Source organism: Oncorhynchus kisutch, linkage group LG15 (assembly GCF_002021735.2).
Source record: "Oncorhynchus kisutch isolate 150728-3 linkage group LG15, Okis_V2, whole genome shotgun sequence".
Taxonomy (NCBI): domain Eukaryota; kingdom Metazoa; phylum Chordata; class Actinopteri; order Salmoniformes; family Salmonidae; genus Oncorhynchus; species Oncorhynchus kisutch.
The window spans coordinates 73,305,014-73,322,313 of record NC_034188.2 but is presented as its reverse complement, the minus strand read 5'-3'; the positions used below and the strand labels follow the sequence as shown (position 1 = coordinate 73,322,313).

At 42.7% G+C, this 17,300-nt stretch overlaps 1 protein-coding gene across 1 annotated transcript in view; it reads left to right on the top strand.

Annotated features, from left to right (window-relative positions):
* LOC109904883 (uncharacterized) overlaps positions 1-17,300 on the top strand; it is a 30,117-nt gene that overhangs the window by 4,010 nt on the left and 8,807 nt on the right. The window contains exons 2-4 of the mRNA XM_031791063.1: positions 8,637-8,750; positions 9,152-9,360; positions 12,968-13,991. Of these exons, the coding sequence (XP_031646923.1) occupies positions 8,637-8,750; positions 9,152-9,360; positions 12,968-13,991 (1,347 nt within the window). The remainder of the gene's footprint in view (positions 1-8,636; positions 8,751-9,151; positions 9,361-12,967; positions 13,992-17,300) is intronic.

The window sequence follows — 17,300 nt, the reverse complement described above, 5'->3', positions numbered from 1 at the left end:
GAAGGTGCGGTGGGATTCGAGATGGTCAGTGACCTGTTTGTTGACTTGGCTTTCGAAGACCTTAGATAGGCAGGGCAGGATGGATATAGGTCTGTAACAGTTTGGGTCCAGGGTGTCTCCCCCTTTGAAGAGGGGGATGACTGCGGCAGCTTTCCAATCCTTGGGGATCTCAGACGATATGAAAGAGAGGTTGAACAGGCTGGTAATAGGGGTTGCGACAATGGTGGCAGATAGTTTCAGAAATAGAGGTTCCAGATTGTCAAGCCCAGCTGATTTGTACGGGTCCATGTTTTGCAGCTCTTTCAGAACATCTGCTATCTGAATTTGGTTAAAGGAGAACCTGGAGAGGCTTGGGCGAGGAGCTGCGGGGGGGGGCGGAGCTGTTGGCCGAGGTTGAAGTAGCCAGGCGGAAGGCATGGCCAGCCGTTGAGAAATGCTTATTGAAGTTTTCGATAATCATGGATTTATCAGTGGTGACCGTGTTACCTAGCCTCAGTGCAGTGGGCAGCTGGGAGGAGGTGCTCTTGTTCTCCATGGACTTCACGGTGTCCCAGAACTTTTTGGAGTTGGAGCTACAGGATGCAAACTTCTGCCTGAAGAAGCTGGCCTTAGCTTTCCTGACTGACTGCGTGTATTGGTTCCGGACTTCCCTGAACAGTATGCTGTAGCGTTAAGATTTCCCTTCACTGGAACTAAGGAGCCTAGTCCGAACCATGAACAACAGCCCCAGAACATTATTCCTCATCCACCAAACTTTACAGTTGGCACTATGCATTCGGACAGGTGGTGTTTTCCTGGCATTTGCCAAACCCAGATTCGTCTGTCGGCCTGCTAGATGGTGTAGCGTTATTCATCACTCTGTAGAACGCGTTTCCACTGTTCCAGAGTCCAATGGTGGCAAGCTTTATACCCATACAGCCGACGCTTGGCATTGCGCATGGTGATCTGAGGCTTGTGTGTGGCTGCTTGGCCATGGAAACCCATTTCATGAAGCTCCTGACGAACAATTATTGTGCTGACATTGTTTCCAGAGGCAGTTTGGAACTCAGCAGTGAGTGTTGCAGCCGAGGACAGACCATTTTTATGCACTACACGCTTCAGCACTTGGCTGTCCCGTTCTGTGAGCTTGTGTGGCCTACCACTTTGCGGCTGAGCTGTTGTTCTTCCTAGATGTTTCCACTACACAATAACAGCGCTTACAGTTGACCAGGGCAGTTCTAGCAGGGCAGACATTTTATAAACTGACTTGTTGAAAAGGCATCCTATGAAAGTCTCTGAGCTCTTCAGTAAGGCCATTCTAATGCCAATGTTTGACTATGTAGATTGCATGGCTGTGTGCTCGATTTTAGACACCTGTCAATAACAGGTGTGGCTGAAATAGCCGAATCCACTAATTTGAAGGGGTGTTCACATGTATATTTTGGTCACAGATTCCTTAACTAAAAGGTAGGGGTGTGGATCAGAAAACCAGTCATTATTTATTTGGTGTGACCACCATTTGCCCCATGCAGCGCGACACATCTCCTTTGTATACTGTAGAGTTAATGAGGCTGTCGATTGTGGCCTGTACAATGTTGTCCCACTCCTCTTCAATGTCTGTGCCAAGTTGCTGGAATTTCCCGGGAACTGGAGCACGCTCTTGTAGATGTCGATGGAGAGCATCCCAAACGTGCTCAATGGGCGAAATGTCTGGTGAGTATGCAGGCCATGGAAGATCTGGTTAATTTTCAGCTTCCAGGAATTGTGTACAGATCCTTACGACAGGCTGTGGAGTATAATGCTAAAACATACATTTTTGTTACATTTATTTATTTAACCTTTATTTAACTAGGCAAGGCAAGTCAGTTAAGAACAAATTATTTAATTTAATTTATTTAATTTATTTAACCTTTATTTAACCAGGTTGTAAATGAGAACAAGTTCTCATTTACAACTGCGACCTGGCCAAGATAAAGCAAAGCAGTGTGACACAGACAACAACACATGGAGTAAACAATAAATAAGCCAATAACACAATAAACAAGTCAATGACACAGTAGAAAAAAAAGAAAGTCTATATACAGTGTGTGCTAAAGGCATGAGGAGGTAGGCAATACATAGGCCATAGGAGCGAATAATTACAATTTAGCAGATTAACACGAGTGATAAATGAGCAGATGATGATGCGCAAGTAGAGATACTGGTGTACAAAAGAGCAGAAAAGTAAATAAAATAAAAACAGTATGGGGATGAGGTAGGTAGATTGGGTGGGCTATTTACAGATGGACTATGTACAGCTGCAGCAATCGGTTAGCTGCTCAGATAGCTGATGTTTAAAGTTGGTGAGGGAAATAAAAGTCTCCAACTTCAGCGATTTTTCAATTTGTTCCAGTCACTGGCAGCAGAGAACTGGAAGGAAAGGAGGCCAAATGAGATGTTGGCTTTGGAGATGATCAGTGAGATATACCTGCTGGAACATGTGCTGTACAGGTGGGTGTTGTTATCGTGACCAGTGAACTGAGATAAGGCGGCGCTTTACCTAGCATAGACTTATAGATGACCTGGATCCAGTGGGTCTGGCGACGAATATGTAGCGAGGGCCAGCCAACTAAAGCATATAGGTCGCAGTGGTGGGTGGTATAAGGTGATTTGGTAACAAAACGGATGGCACTGTGATTGACTGCAGTTTGCTGAGTCGAGTATTGAAAGCTATTTTGTAGATGACATCGCCGAAGTCGATGATCGGTAGGATAGTCAGTTTTACTAGGGTAACTTTGGCAGCGTGAGTGAAGGAGGCTTTGTTGCCAAATAGGAAGCCGATTCAAGATTTGATTTTGGATTGGAGATGTTTAATACGAGTCTGGAAGGAGAGTTTACAGTCTAACCAGAAACCTAGGTATTTATAGTTGTCCACATATTCTTGGTCGGAACCGTCCAGGGTGGTGATGCTAGTCGGGCGGGCGGGTGCGGGCAGCGAACAGTTGAAAAGCATGCATTTGGTTTTACTAGCGTTTAAGAGCAGTTGGAGGCCACGAAAGGAGTGTTGTATGGCATTGAAGCTCGTTTGGAGGTTAGTTAGCACAGTGTCCAAGGAAGGGACAGAAGTATACAGAATGGTGTCGTCTGCGTAGAGGTGGATCAAGAGCAGCAAGAGCGACATCATTGATATATACAGAGAAAAGAGTCAGCCTGAGAATTGAACCAAGTGGTACCCACATAGAGACTGCCAGAGATCCGGACAACATGCCCTCCGATTTGACACACTGAACTTTGTCTGCAAAGTAGTTGGTGAACCAGGCGAGGCAGTCATTAGAAAAACCAAGGCTATTGAGTCTGCCGGTAAGAATACGGGGATTGACAGAGTCGAAAGTCTTGACCAGGTCGATGAAGACGGCTGCACAGTACTGTCTTTTATTGATGGCGGTTATGATATCGTTTAGTACCTTGAGCGTGGCTGAGGTGCACCCATGACCGGCTCGGAAAGCAGATTGCACAGCGGAGAAGGTACGGTGGGATTCAAAATGGTCAGTGATCTGTTTATTAACTTGGCTTTTGAGGACTTTAGATAGGCGGGGCAGGACGGATATAGGTCTGTAACAGTTTGGGTCTAGGGTGTCACCCCCTTTGAAGAGGGGAATGACCGCGGCAGCTTTCCAATCTTTAGCGATCTCAGACGATTTACAATGACAGCCTACACAGGCCAAACCCGGACGACGCTGGGTCAATTGTGCGCCTCCCTATGGGACTCCCAATCAGAGCCGGTTATGATACAGCCTGGATTCGAACCAGGGTGTCTGTAGTGATGCCTCTAGCACTGAGATGCAGTGCCTTAGACTGCTGTGCCACTCGAGAGCCTGAGTGGCGTTAGGTGATGTGATGGAGGCGGATGAATGGCACGACAATGGGCCTCAGGATCTCGTTAAGGAAATCTGCATAAAAATTGCCATCGATAAAATACAATTGTGTTCGTTGTCCGTAGCTTATGCCTGCCCATACCATAACCCCACCACCACCATGGGGCACTCTGTTCACAATGTTGACATCAGCAAACCGCTCGCCCACACAACGCCATACACACTGTCTGAAATTCTTTGGTTGCACAAACCCCCAGTTTCATCAGCTGCCGGGTGGCTGGTTACAGACGATCCCGCTGGTGAAGAAGCCAGATGTGGAGGTCCTGGAGTGGCATGGTTACACGTGGTCTGCGCTTGTGAGGCTTGTTGGACTTACTGCCAAATTCTCTAAAACAACTTTGGAGGCAGCTTATGGTAGAGAAATGAACATTACATTCTCTGGTAACAGCTCTGGTGGAAATTCCTGCAGTCAGCATGCCAATTGCAGGCTCCCTTAAAACTTGAGACATCTGTGGCATTGTGTTGTGTGACAATCCCTGTGCAGGGATTTGACATTAGAGGTTGACCGATTATGATTTTTCAACGCCGATACCGATACCGATTATTGGAGGACCAAAAAAAGCGGATTATTTTTATTTATTTGTAATAATGACAATTACAACAATACTGAATGAACACTTATTTTAAATTAATACAATACATCAATAAACATCAATTTAGCCTCAAATAAATAATGAAACATGTTCAATTTGGTTTAAATAATGCAAAAACAAAGTTTTGGAGAAGAAAGTAAAAGTGCAATATGTGCCATGTAAAAAAAGCTAACATTTATGTTCCTTGCTCAGAACATGAGAACATATGAAAGCTGGTGGTTCCTTTTAACATGAGACTTCAATATTCCAAGGTAAGAGGTTTTAGGTTGTAGTTAATATAGTATTTATAGGATGATTTCTCTCTATACCATTTGTATTTCATATACCTTTGACTATTGGATGTTCTTATAGGCACTTTACTATTGGCAGTGTAACAGTATAGCTTCCGTCCCTCTCCTCGCCCCTACATGGGCTCAAACCCAGACACCCTCGAAGCATCATTAACCATCGCTCCACAAAATCCTTGGCCCTTGCAGAGCAAGGGGAACAACTACTCCAAGTCTCAGAAAGAATGACGTTTGAAACGCTATTAGCGCGGACCCCGCTAACTAGCTAGCCATTTCACATCGGTTACACCAGCCTAATCTTGGGAGTTGATAGGCTTGAAATCATAATCAGCTCAATGCTTGAAGCATTGCGAAGAGCTGCTGGCAAAACGCACTAAAGTGCTGTTTGAATGAATGCTTACGATCCTGCTGCTGCCTACCATCGCTCAATCAGACTGCTCTATCAAATATCAAATCATAGACTTAATTATAACATAATAACACACAGAAATACGAGCCTTTGTTCATTAATATGGTCGAATTCAGAAACGATCATTTTGAAAACAAAACATTTATTATTTCAGTGAAAATCGGAACCGTCCTGTATTTTATCTAAGGGATGGCATCCCTAAGTCTAAATATTGCAGTTACATTGTTGTCGTGTCTTTGGCTATGCCGGATTAAGTGATATGACATGCTATTCTATAAAATCCTTTCCCTGTAATTAATATTACCTGATTGAGCTAATCATGTAAATGTAATTAACTAGAAAGTCGGGGCACCACAAAATAATATTTATAGAGCAGTTATCTTCCGAATAAACTCTTAAAGACCTAGTAATATTTTACATCAATAGCAGTCAATATTAATCGTCACCTTATAAATTCTTGGTTATCTTCACGAACCCTGGCTAACAAGTTGAATCAGCAATACAAAATTAGGTTTAATTATTTATTTACTAAATGCCTAACTAATCACACAGAATTACATATACACAGATTGAATCATACCTTGATTACAAATTATGTCATAAAGGAAAACGTCCCTAGCGGATGGAACAGATATGACAGCTGGTTACACAAAGAAAAGGGGTCTGAGTTTGAGTGAAAGAGCGGGAAGACTGAAGAACAAAGGGAGAAGCGATGTCTCTATCGGGCCGTAGGCAGCTACTCTATCGTAAATGCAGAATCTTATGCATTCTATATTACCGCCCATTTGGAAAAGGAAAATGCAATAAGTATTTACTCTGAGCTGCGCTTCAATAGGTTGGTGGTAGATGGAAGGCCATGTTGCCCAACAGAGTCATTTGTCCTTTGAAGAGTGTCTCTGGTGGTGAACGGGAAACGTTGTAGTGTCGTCATTGTGTGGTAGACGGGATTCTCTGTCTGTCCTCTCCTAGCCCACGTTTACAGCGGCCGCTGCTAACTCAACGGCTAGGAGGTATCACTTCTGTAGCGAATAAGTGTTCAAAGTTCATACCATTCGCAACCAAAGCTCACGCTGAGGTTGGCTTCATTCTGTAGTTATTATCTGAATCCTTCTGACATCGGACCGTAGTCCTAATGTACCCGGAACAGATGTTACATTTTCATCAAGGGCTTATATATTGGAGGGAGAAGGGTGTGTTTCATAGTTTATAACCCATGTCTCTTCACAGGGGCGGTCCACTGATTGAGCAGAGCCCTAACCTTATGAAAACCCAAATCTCTCATTTGGAAGCTAAAATTACATTGAATCTTTTCACAAATAATTTTATATTTAAACATTTGAATTGCACAACAATTCCATGTGAATCTGATAACTGTAATGTGTATACTTTCCCAGATACAGTTTAGGTCGTCCTGTCATCAATCATAATGTCTCAGTTGACAACCGAACTGACATCATATTCATTAAGTACCAACGCATATTTTCAACTGGTTCTATTACCGAAATATGGATCCTTTCCCTCCACTTGTTTGATGTTCCCAGACTCTCTATGTGTAACAAAGGCTATTCAAGAGTCCCTCTGTAGAGTCAAGAGAGAGCGAAGGGAGAAAGGTATTTATGGGGAGGGTCATAAACCTTACCCACAGGCCAACGTGATGACATTGTACAACCTTCAATGTTATGTCATAATTACTTAAAATTCTGGCAAATGAGTTCGCAACGAGCCAGGCAGCCCAAACTGTTGCATATACCCTGACTCTGCGTGCAATGAACGCAAGAGAAGTGGCACAATTTCACCTGGTTAATATTGCCTGATAACCTGGATTTCTTTTAGCGAAATATGCAGGTTTAAAAATATATACTTCTGTGTATTGATTTTAAGAAAGGCATTGATGTTTATGGTTAGGGACAGTCGTGCACCGATTAATCGGTCGACCTCTATATGACATAGTGAGTAATCAGTTGTAAAAGGGTTCATTTTGGAAATGATAGGACCAGAGCTTTGAAAGTTTCTTGAAGTGCAGGCGCAAAAACCACAAAGCACTATGATGAAACTGTCTCTCATAAGGACAGCCACAGGAATGGAAGACACAGAGTTACCTCTGCTGCAGAGCACAAGTTAATTTGAGTTTTCAACCTCAGAAATTGCAGCCCAAATAAATGCTTCACAGAGTTCTGGTAACAGACACATCTCATCATCAACTGTTAAGAGGAGACTGAATGAATCAGGCCTTTGTGGTCAAATTGCTGCAAAGAAACCGCTACTAAAGGACACCAATAATAAGAAGAGACTTGCTTGGGCAAAGAAACACAAGCAATGGACATTATTTTATTTATTTATTTTTATTTTACCTTTATTTAACCAGGTAGGCAAGTTGAGAACAAGTTCTCATTTACAATTAGACAGGTGGAAATCTGTCATTTGGTCTGATTAGTTTATTTTTCCAACCTCCGTGTCTTTGTGGGATGCAGAGTAGGTGAACGGATGATCTCTGCATGTGTGGTTCCCACTGTGAATCATGGAGGAAGAGGTGTGATGGTGTGGGAGTGCTTTGCTGGTGACACATTCATTTAGAATTTAAGGCATACTTAAGCAGCAAGGCTACCACAGCATTCTTCAGTGATATGCCATTCCATCTGGTTTGCGCTTAGTGGGACTATCATTTATTTTTCAACAGGACAATGACCCAACACACCTCCAGGCTGTGTAAGGGCTATTTTACCATGAAGGAGAGTGATGGAGTGCTGCATCAGATGACCTGGCCTCCATAATCACCCAACCTCAACCCAATTATGATGGTTTGGGATGAGTTGGACTGCAGCCAACAAGTGCTCAGCATATGTGGGAACACATTCAAGACTGTTGGAAAAGCACTCCTCAAGAAGCTGGTTGAGAGAATGCCAAGAGAGTGCAAGCTGTCATCAAGGTGGCTACTTTGTGGCTTTGTGGCTACTTTGAAGAATCTCAAATATAAAATATATTTTGAATTGTTTAACACTTTTTTGTAACTACATGATTCCATTTTATAGTTTTGATGTCTTCACTATTATTCTACAATGGAGAAAATAGTCAAATAAAGAAAACTTTTGACTGGTACTGTATGTCATCACTTTTAGTTGATTTAATATTTCCTGTCAATCATTTTTGATTGAAAAGGCCTAGGTAGCCTAGCCAACCAAAGTTTGAATGCAATACAATGCACACGCATATAGTCGGACAGGAATTCAACCATAGGCCATAGGCTACTAATTGTGAGCACGTTGACCAATCACGAGGCAACATGTTTGCTCCCCCATCGTGGATTTGAGTGAAAGTGGTCAGGTGCTTCAGTCAAGTTGCGGTACAGAAACTTGGAGCTGTGTTCATGGGTTCTTGTCAAACAATTGGCTTTTTTTCTGAGTTGGTTTGGTCTAAAGCCTGCTGTACTTACCTTTTCTGTTGGTTTCTCCTACAGGTTCTCTGCTGCTGTTGGTGAATAACTATGGCAGCTCTCCTGACAAAGACTTCATCCCCCATACTGCACTGGGGGTGCTACTGCTCATCATCGCTTCCCTTTTGGCATACTCTGGTAGCCTACCTACTGTTTATTACTCATATACATGTTAACCATACTCTGTTACCCTTTCTATGTGCACTATTTCTATGCTTCCATTTCTTGAGTTGTTGTTGCGTCTCTTTCTTTCGGTTTTGTTCACCAGCGTCAAACAGCTTTAAATGCAATATACTGAACATATATTTCAGTGGTTTAGATAGTACAATGATTCTCTACACTATACATTTCTTGTTTTGTCATAAACAATTAGGCGATTAATTTGAATTCTAGCATCCAGGAAATGTCGGAGCACCATTAACTATGCTAACGTGGACTAAGGCATGCATTCATGATTTCATTGTATTGACTGTGTGTTTGAACGTGGTATCAGCCAGAGATCAATAAATGTTTTTCCCTTCCTCCCTCCCTCCCACTAGGGGTGCGTCGCAGCCTGTCCCAGTCCCAGTTGTTCTCCAGTGTGTGTCTGACCGTGTCAGCCTTGTGGTGTGGGTCTGGACTGGTCTACCTGCTCGTTGGGGAGGGGTTGGTGGGGACTACAGAGCTGAGGTCCTCTTTGGTCCCTGGCCTAGCAGCCTTCACCCTGGCCTTCCTCATACTGGCTACAGTATCTGTCCTCCAGAGAGAGGTGTGTAATTATCTACAGTATCTATCTACATATATATCTACAGATGTACACTCTTAATTTGACCAGTTTTGATGCAGGGAAATAATTCTGCAGCAACAGGATTTTAACATTTAGTCCATTTAAACAGTTCCGCCGATGTAATGGTCGATGTAATGTTCCTTTACCTGGCCAACATTAGGCTGCATGAAAAGTGCATTGTTTGTTTTTCTCAATCGCTTTGGCCTTTGCTATTGTGTATCACACTGAGCGTTTTAGATATCAATTTCAACAGTAAGGAAAAGTTTGCTGGGAAAAGTCAAAACTGTACAATACTGTAGTACACAGAAAAAGGACATATACATTTGTATGTAAACAGTACATTTTTGTAACAGAAAATTCACATTTGCATGTCCATTTTTACATATTTCTTACATGTAAAGTCATATATAGTGAACAGAAAATTAGCCACAAAATGACCCCCCCCCCCAAAAAAAAACCTGCAACAATGAAAAAACCTGCGGTAGTTCTGTAAAAAATAATAAATTGTACCTCCTCACAGTACATAATACTACAAGTACCTATCTTCTTGGTGGACATCCTGTCACTCTTGTTGGTCTGACCAGAGATTTTCGTCAACATCACATCTGATGTTTTCCCATGCGATGCACCGGGGGAAAAATCTCCTTTCGTGGCACAACCATCCTCTGCAAAGATCGCCTGTGATGTCCTCAGAAGCAGCATTCATGGCATCTAACAGAGACATCTGATCTTGTGCCCGATAGGTATATACTTTCCACCTCCATGTTGAACAAAACTCTTCTATTGGATTCAGGAATGGAGAGGATGGTGGAAGAACTCCATTGTTATCCTTTCATGCGCAGCAAACCTTTCCCTAAGCAATGTTGGTTCGATGGAAGCTGACATTATTCCACACAATTACATAATTTGGCAAATCTGGTCTAGCTAAACCTCTTTCGTGTTCTGGTATTAGGTCTCTGTAAAGTGTATTTAGGAAGGCCAGGAGAAGTTGGGTGTGATAGGGCCCAATCTGTGGAATATGTGTGCTCTCACCATTCTCAGAAATGGCAGCACACATTGTAATATTGCCCCCACTTTCGCCTGATGTGTCCAATGAGATTGCGGCCACGTCTCCTGCCTTTGGCCAGATTGAACCCAGCTTCGTTCACAAAAACAAGAATGTGGGTCATTTCATGCCCTTCCAGTTCCATTATGCTCTATATAGTAACACAGAAACAGAATATAAAGTTAGTTTTACATAGCCTATTCTAGAATCTTGACAGTTTAGTAAAGTAGACATTTTTTCTGTTCTTATGGGTATCTACAAGTTTCAAGAAGTATATACAGGCATCATTGAAGTACAGTAAAACTCTCTGTACAATATACCATGTGCAACCCAATGGTTTACCTGGACATACTTCACTCTGTCACTATTCCTCTCAAATAGCACCTTGTAGAGTTGTTTCATAGTCATTTGACTTTTTTCCAAAACGGTCTATAGTGGAAATGCTGACAGAATTGATATTTGCGAAGATATTGTTGTCATTTATGATTGCACTTTAGATTTCTTAGCCTGATGGAATTGTTGACTATGACCATGTTGCAAATTTCTTGTTCTTGCTGATGACTGAATACTGTTGCTCTGTCATCAACATGAGGTTGTTGTGCAGTCCTATATATGACATGTAGAGCTGCTCTGTCATCAACATGAGGTTGTTGTGCAGTCCTATATATGACATGTAGAGCTGCTCTGTCATCAGCATGAGGTCATTGTGCAGTCCTATATATGACATGTAGAGCTGCTCTGTCACCAGCATGAGGTCATTGTGCAGTCCTATATATGACATGTAGAGCTGCTCTGTCATCAACATGAGGTTGTTGTGCAGTCCTATATATGACATGTAGAGCTGCTCTGTCATCAACATGAGGTCATGGTGCAGTCCTATATATGACATGTAGAGCTGCTCTGTCATCAACATGAGGTCGTTGTGCAGTCCTATATATGACATGTAGAGCTGCTCTGCCATCAGCATGAGGTCGTTGTGCAGTCCTATATATGACATGTAGAGGTCGTTGTGCAGTCCTATATATGACATGTAGAGCTGCTCTGCCACCAGCATGAGGTCGTTGTGCAGTCCTATATATGACATGTAGAGGTCGTTGTGCAGTCCTATATATGACATGTAGAGCTGCTCTGCCACCAGCATGAGGTCGTTGTGCAGTCCTATATATGACATGTAGAGGTCATTGTGCAGTCCTATATATGACATGTAGGATTCACAAAGAGATCATGTTACAGATAGTATATTGTATTCAAATTGTACTGTATTACTGTATATTCCTCATACATATCTTACGGTACATTGTGATTTTCAGACTTGCATTTATCTTTACAATAGTTGCTGTATTGTTGTGAATGAGATGCTGTTTTCCCTACGGAATGTTTGCACTGATGACACTGTGAACCTGTTTACATTAGGCTGTGCTCTCCGACCAGCCTCTTCCATTGTCAGACCATGGTTTATAACACTGTGAACCTGTTTACATTAGGCTGTGCTCTCCGACCAGCCTCTTCCATTGTCAGACCATGGTTTATGACATGGTCTACAATTGAGGCTCTGATTTCATCAGGGATGCCTTCTACCTCTTCCTCTATTAAGTCTTCCCCTAACAACACCATCATGCCTTCTTACACATCTCCTTATTTCTCTTCCACGAGCATGTAACTGCTGTTCAGGTTTGTGACGTTCCTCCATGTTCAAAAATTATAGTGATTGTGCTGTGGGTTCAGTGGAACTGACATTATCCCACATAATTACATACTTTGGTAAATGTGGTGTAGCTAAACCTCTTTGGTGTTCTGGTATTAGGTCTCTGTAAAGTGTATTTAGGAAGGCCAGGAGAAGTTGGGTGTTATGCTTCCAAACTTGATTGGTTGATTAGTAAGATTGTGATTCCTATTTCATTATGTCGTCACCTGGCAGGTAATTTGCCAATTTAGCAGACATCACAAACATTCCATGTCATAGATATTTATGGAATATACATGTATGCCTGACAGACTTTGATAATTTAATGGATAATTTTGCATGTGATGGCTCACACGATTAAATAATGTTTAGAAGTTGTGAAGATTATGACAATTTCACCGCGATTCAACTCATCGGTTTTGATCAGTCATGTGCATGTAGTTATTATGCAAATTGTAGACAATTGTACTTACTCTTTTGCACACGTGCCAAAACACATGCAATTTGCTTAAATGAATAAGAAATTCAAATCTGGTGTGAGCAAGAAACTAATTGTTCAGAGATTTGAACTTATTGTTTTGTAAAAAATAATTGTAATTCGAAAATTGAGCCAAAGCGATTGAGAAAAACTCTAACATAACCAAGTGTTGATGCAGGTTTTCTGTGAAGTTCCTGTTGTGCAGGAAAATTCGCAACAATAACAGTGATTAAATTAGGATCCTACATCTGTATCTTTCTATCTATATAGCTAGCTAGCTAGCTGTCTATCAATTTGAATGGAGTTGAGAATCGAATAGAAGACACATTTTACAATGTTTGCTGTAACGTATGGAAAATAAAGTTGTATTGTTGTATTGTAGGTGGTCCTGTTAATCATCTCCCTGTCTATCAGCCTGGCCTGTGGGCACCAGATCGCCGGCCTCTCCTCCCCAGGGTTCGGCCAGTCTGCCACGGCCGCCTGCTACCTGCTGGTCACCCTGGTGGGGGCTTACTTCGGCTGTGGCCGCCTGCTCTCCTTTATCACCCAGGGAAGGGTGGAGGCTCCTGGTACAGGGCTGAGAAGAAGGGCAGGGGGTCAGGGGTCAGGGGTCAGAGCTCCAGAGGACTGTAACGACGTGGTGCCTGTAGGCCTGGTGATGAATCTGCTGTCTGCTAGTGTAATAGCCTGCCCCCTACTGGCTGTGGTTCCTCAACTCGCCCCGGGTCACGTCCCCTGGCTTTGGACGGCTGCTGTATTCCAGCTAGTTGTGTGTGTCCTCTCCTACAGATCCATGGACTCCCTGACCGCCACCTTCTACGGCTTCACCTCCATCCTGCGCTTTACTGAGGGCTACAGCGCTCTCCTCACAGCCTTCTCCATCCACCCCTCTTCCCCTATCCCCTTTCCCGTTGTCTTCGCTGTTCTATTCTTCATCCTGGCTCTGTTCAGCTGTCAGAAGAGTCTAGCTGAGGGTCTCTACCAGCTGTTCTACGTGGCGTATACTATCGCCCTCGCAGCCCAGCCCTCCCTCTCCTTCCAGTCTGGGGCGCAGGGCGTCCAGGCAGCCATCTTTGTTGTGTCAGCCGTGATGTTACTGGTCACCTCCTACAACAACGTCTCGGCCAAAAGGATTCCTACGGGGGAGGGCGTGTTCAAGGCCCTGGTGACGCGTGTCAGCAGCCTGACTCTCCGTCCCCACGACAGGCACAGCCAAGCTCCCTACCTGGGCTACTCCAGGTATGCTGACGCAGAGGTGTTAGGTCACGCCTGCTCTGTCCTCGCTGTCTTCTCCATCACAGCATCCATGGGGGACCGGGCCCCGCTGGGCGTGCTGGTCCTGCCCTGGGCTGTGGTGGCAGGCGGCGTCCTCCAGCTGCTGGTCGGCTCCGTGGCCTTCTCCCGTGGTAAGACCTTAAAACTTCTTAGGGCTGCAATCCCGTTAATGGGATCGATATGACAACAGCCAATGAAAGTGCAGGGCGTCAAATTCAAAACAACAGAAATCTCATAATTAAAACATACATGTCTCTTATATCTTTTTAAAGGTAATCTTGTTGTTAACCTTCCTCGACAACATTCCGCTGAAATTCTAAAATATTTTTTAGAAATATGTTACTTTCACACATTAACAAGTCCAACACAGCAAATGAAAGATAAACATCTTGTTAATCTACCCATCGTGTCCGATTTCAAAAATGCTTTACAGCTAAAGCACAACATATGATTATGTTAGGTCATAGCCAAGTCTAAAAAACACAGCCATTTTTCTAGCCAAAGATAGGAGTCACAAAAAGGAGAAATGTAGATCAAATTAATCACTAACCTTTGATGATCTTCATCAGATGACATTCATAGGACATCATGTTAGATTCCAAAACATCCTGTGATTTTGCAGAAATACTCATAATAAACATTGATAAAAGTGTTTTTCACAGAATTAAAGATAGACTTCTCCTTAATGCAACCGCTGTGTCAGATTTCAAAAAAACTTTATGGAAAAAGCATAATCTGAGAACGGCGCTCAGAACTCAAACAGCCAGAGGAATATGCGCCATTTTGGAATCAACAAAGTTAGAAACAACACCAAAAATATTCACTTACATTTGATGATCTTCATCAGAAGGCACTCCCAGGAATCCCAGTTCGACAATAAATGACGGATTTGTTCCATAAAGTTCCATCATTTATGTCCAAATAGCCACTTGTTGTTAGTGTGTTCAGCCCAGTAATCCATCTTCATGAGGCGCAGGCACTTCATCCAGACAAAAACTTGAAAAGTTCTGTTACAGTCCTTTAGAAACATGTCAAATGATGTATGGAATCAATCTTTAGGATGTTTTTAACATTAAACATCAATAATATTCCAACCAGAGAATTACTTTGTCTTCAGAAAAGCACTGGAACGAGAGGTAACTCTGTCGGGAGCGCGCGTCATGAGACCAAGGCTCTCTGCCAAACCACTGACTCAAAGAGCTCTTATGAGCCCCTCCTTTATAGTAGAATCCTCAAACCAGTTTCTAAAGACGGTTGACATCTAGTGGAAGCCGTAGGAAGTGCAACTTTATCCATATCTCAATGTGTATTCGGTAGGTCAAGCTTTGCAAAACTACAAACCTCAGATGTCCCACTTCCTGGTTGGATTTGTCTCAGGTTTTCGCCTGCCATATGAGTTCTGTTATACTCACAGACATCATTCAAACAGTTTTAGAAACTTCAGAGTGTTTCCTATCCAATACTGATAATAATATGCATATATTAGCATCTGGGACAGAGTAGGGGGCAGTTCACTCTGGGCATCCAAAAGTGAAAATTCTGCCCCCTATCCCAAAAAGGTTAATCCCACCACAGTGTCCGATTTCAAATAGGCTTTATGGCGAAAGCACCACAAACGATTATGTTAGGTCACCACCAACCCACAGAAAAACCCAGCAATTTTTCCAGCCAAAGAGAGGAGTCAAAAAAAGCACAAATAGAGATAAAATGATTCACTAACCTTTGATGATCTTCATCAGATGACACTCATAGGACTTCATGTTATACAATACATGTATGTTTTGTTTGATAAAGTTCATATTTATATAAAAAACTCTCAGTATACATTGCCGCGTTACGTTCACTAGTTCCAAAAACATCCGGTGATATTGCAGAGAGCCACATCATTTTACAGAAATACTCATTATAAATATGAATGAAAATACAATTGTTAGACATGGAAATATAGATATACCTCTCCTTAATGCAACCGCTGTGTCAGATTTCAAAAAAACTTTACGGAAAAATCAAACCATGCAATAATCTGAGAACGGCGCTCAGATTTTTTTTTTATCCGCCATGTTGGAGTCAACAGAAATCAGAAATAACATTATAAATATTCCCTTACCTTTGATAATCTTCATCAGAATGCACTCCCAGGAATCCTAGTTCGACAATAAATGTTTGTTTTGTTTGGTAATGTCCATTATTTATGTCCAAGTAGTTACTTTTCTAGGGCGTTTAGTACACAAATCCAAACGCTCGTGCAGGTCCAGCCAAACGTCGGACGAAAACTTTAAAAAGTTATATTACAGGTCAAAGAAACTTGTCAAACCAAGTATAGAATCAATCTTTAGGATGTTGTTATCATAAATCTTCAATAACGTTCCAACCGGAGAATTCCATTGTCTGTAGAAAAGCCATGGAACGCAGGTCGCTATCATGTGAAATGCGTGTGACCAGGATCTGGCTCTCTGCCAGGAACTGACTCAAAGAGCTCTCATCCGGCCCCACAACACAGTAGAAGCCTCATTCAAGTTTCTAAAGACGGTTGACATCTAGTGGAAGCCTTAGGAAGTGCAACATAACCAAAATCCCACTTTGTATTCAATAGAGGCTGGGTTGAAAATCAACCAACGTCAGATTTCCCACTTCCTGTTTGGATTTCTTCTCAGGTTTTTTGTTATACTCACAGACATCATTCAAACAGTTTTAGAAACTTCAGAGTGTTTTCTATCCAATACTAATAATAATATGCATATATTAGCAACTGGGACTGAGGAGCAGGCCATTTACTCTGGGCACCTCTGGGCACCTTTTTATGGCAGCAGCATACCACCCTGCATACCACTGCTGGCTTGCTTCTGAAGCTAAGCAGGGTTGGTCCTGGTCAGTTTCTGGATGGGAGACCAGATGCTGCTGGAAGTGGTGTTGGAGGGCCAGTAGGAGGCACTTTTTACTCTGGTCTAAAAAAATATCCCAATGCCCCAGGGCAATGATTGGGGACACTGCCCTGTGTAGGGTGCCGTCTTTCGGCTGGGACGTTAAACGGGTGTCCTGACTCTCTGAGGTCATTAAAGATCCCATGGCACTTATCATAAGAGTAGGGGTGTTAACCCCGGTGTCCTGGCTAAATTCCCAATCTGGCCCTCAAACCATCATGGTCACCTAATAATCCGCAGTTTACAATTGGCCCATTCATCCCCCTCCTCTCCCCTGTAACTATTCCCCAGGTCATTGCTGCAACTGAGAACTACTCAATACTACCCCTGCAGCTACTCAAACTTGAAATAAATAATGTGGAAATTGAGCAAGCTGAGATGACTAAACTGCTTGGAGTAATACTAGATAATAAACTGTCATGGTCAAAACATATTGATGCAGTAATAGCTAAGATAATAAAGCGATGCGCTGCCTTCTTAACAACCCTATAAACAAGGCAGGTCATACAGGTACTAGTT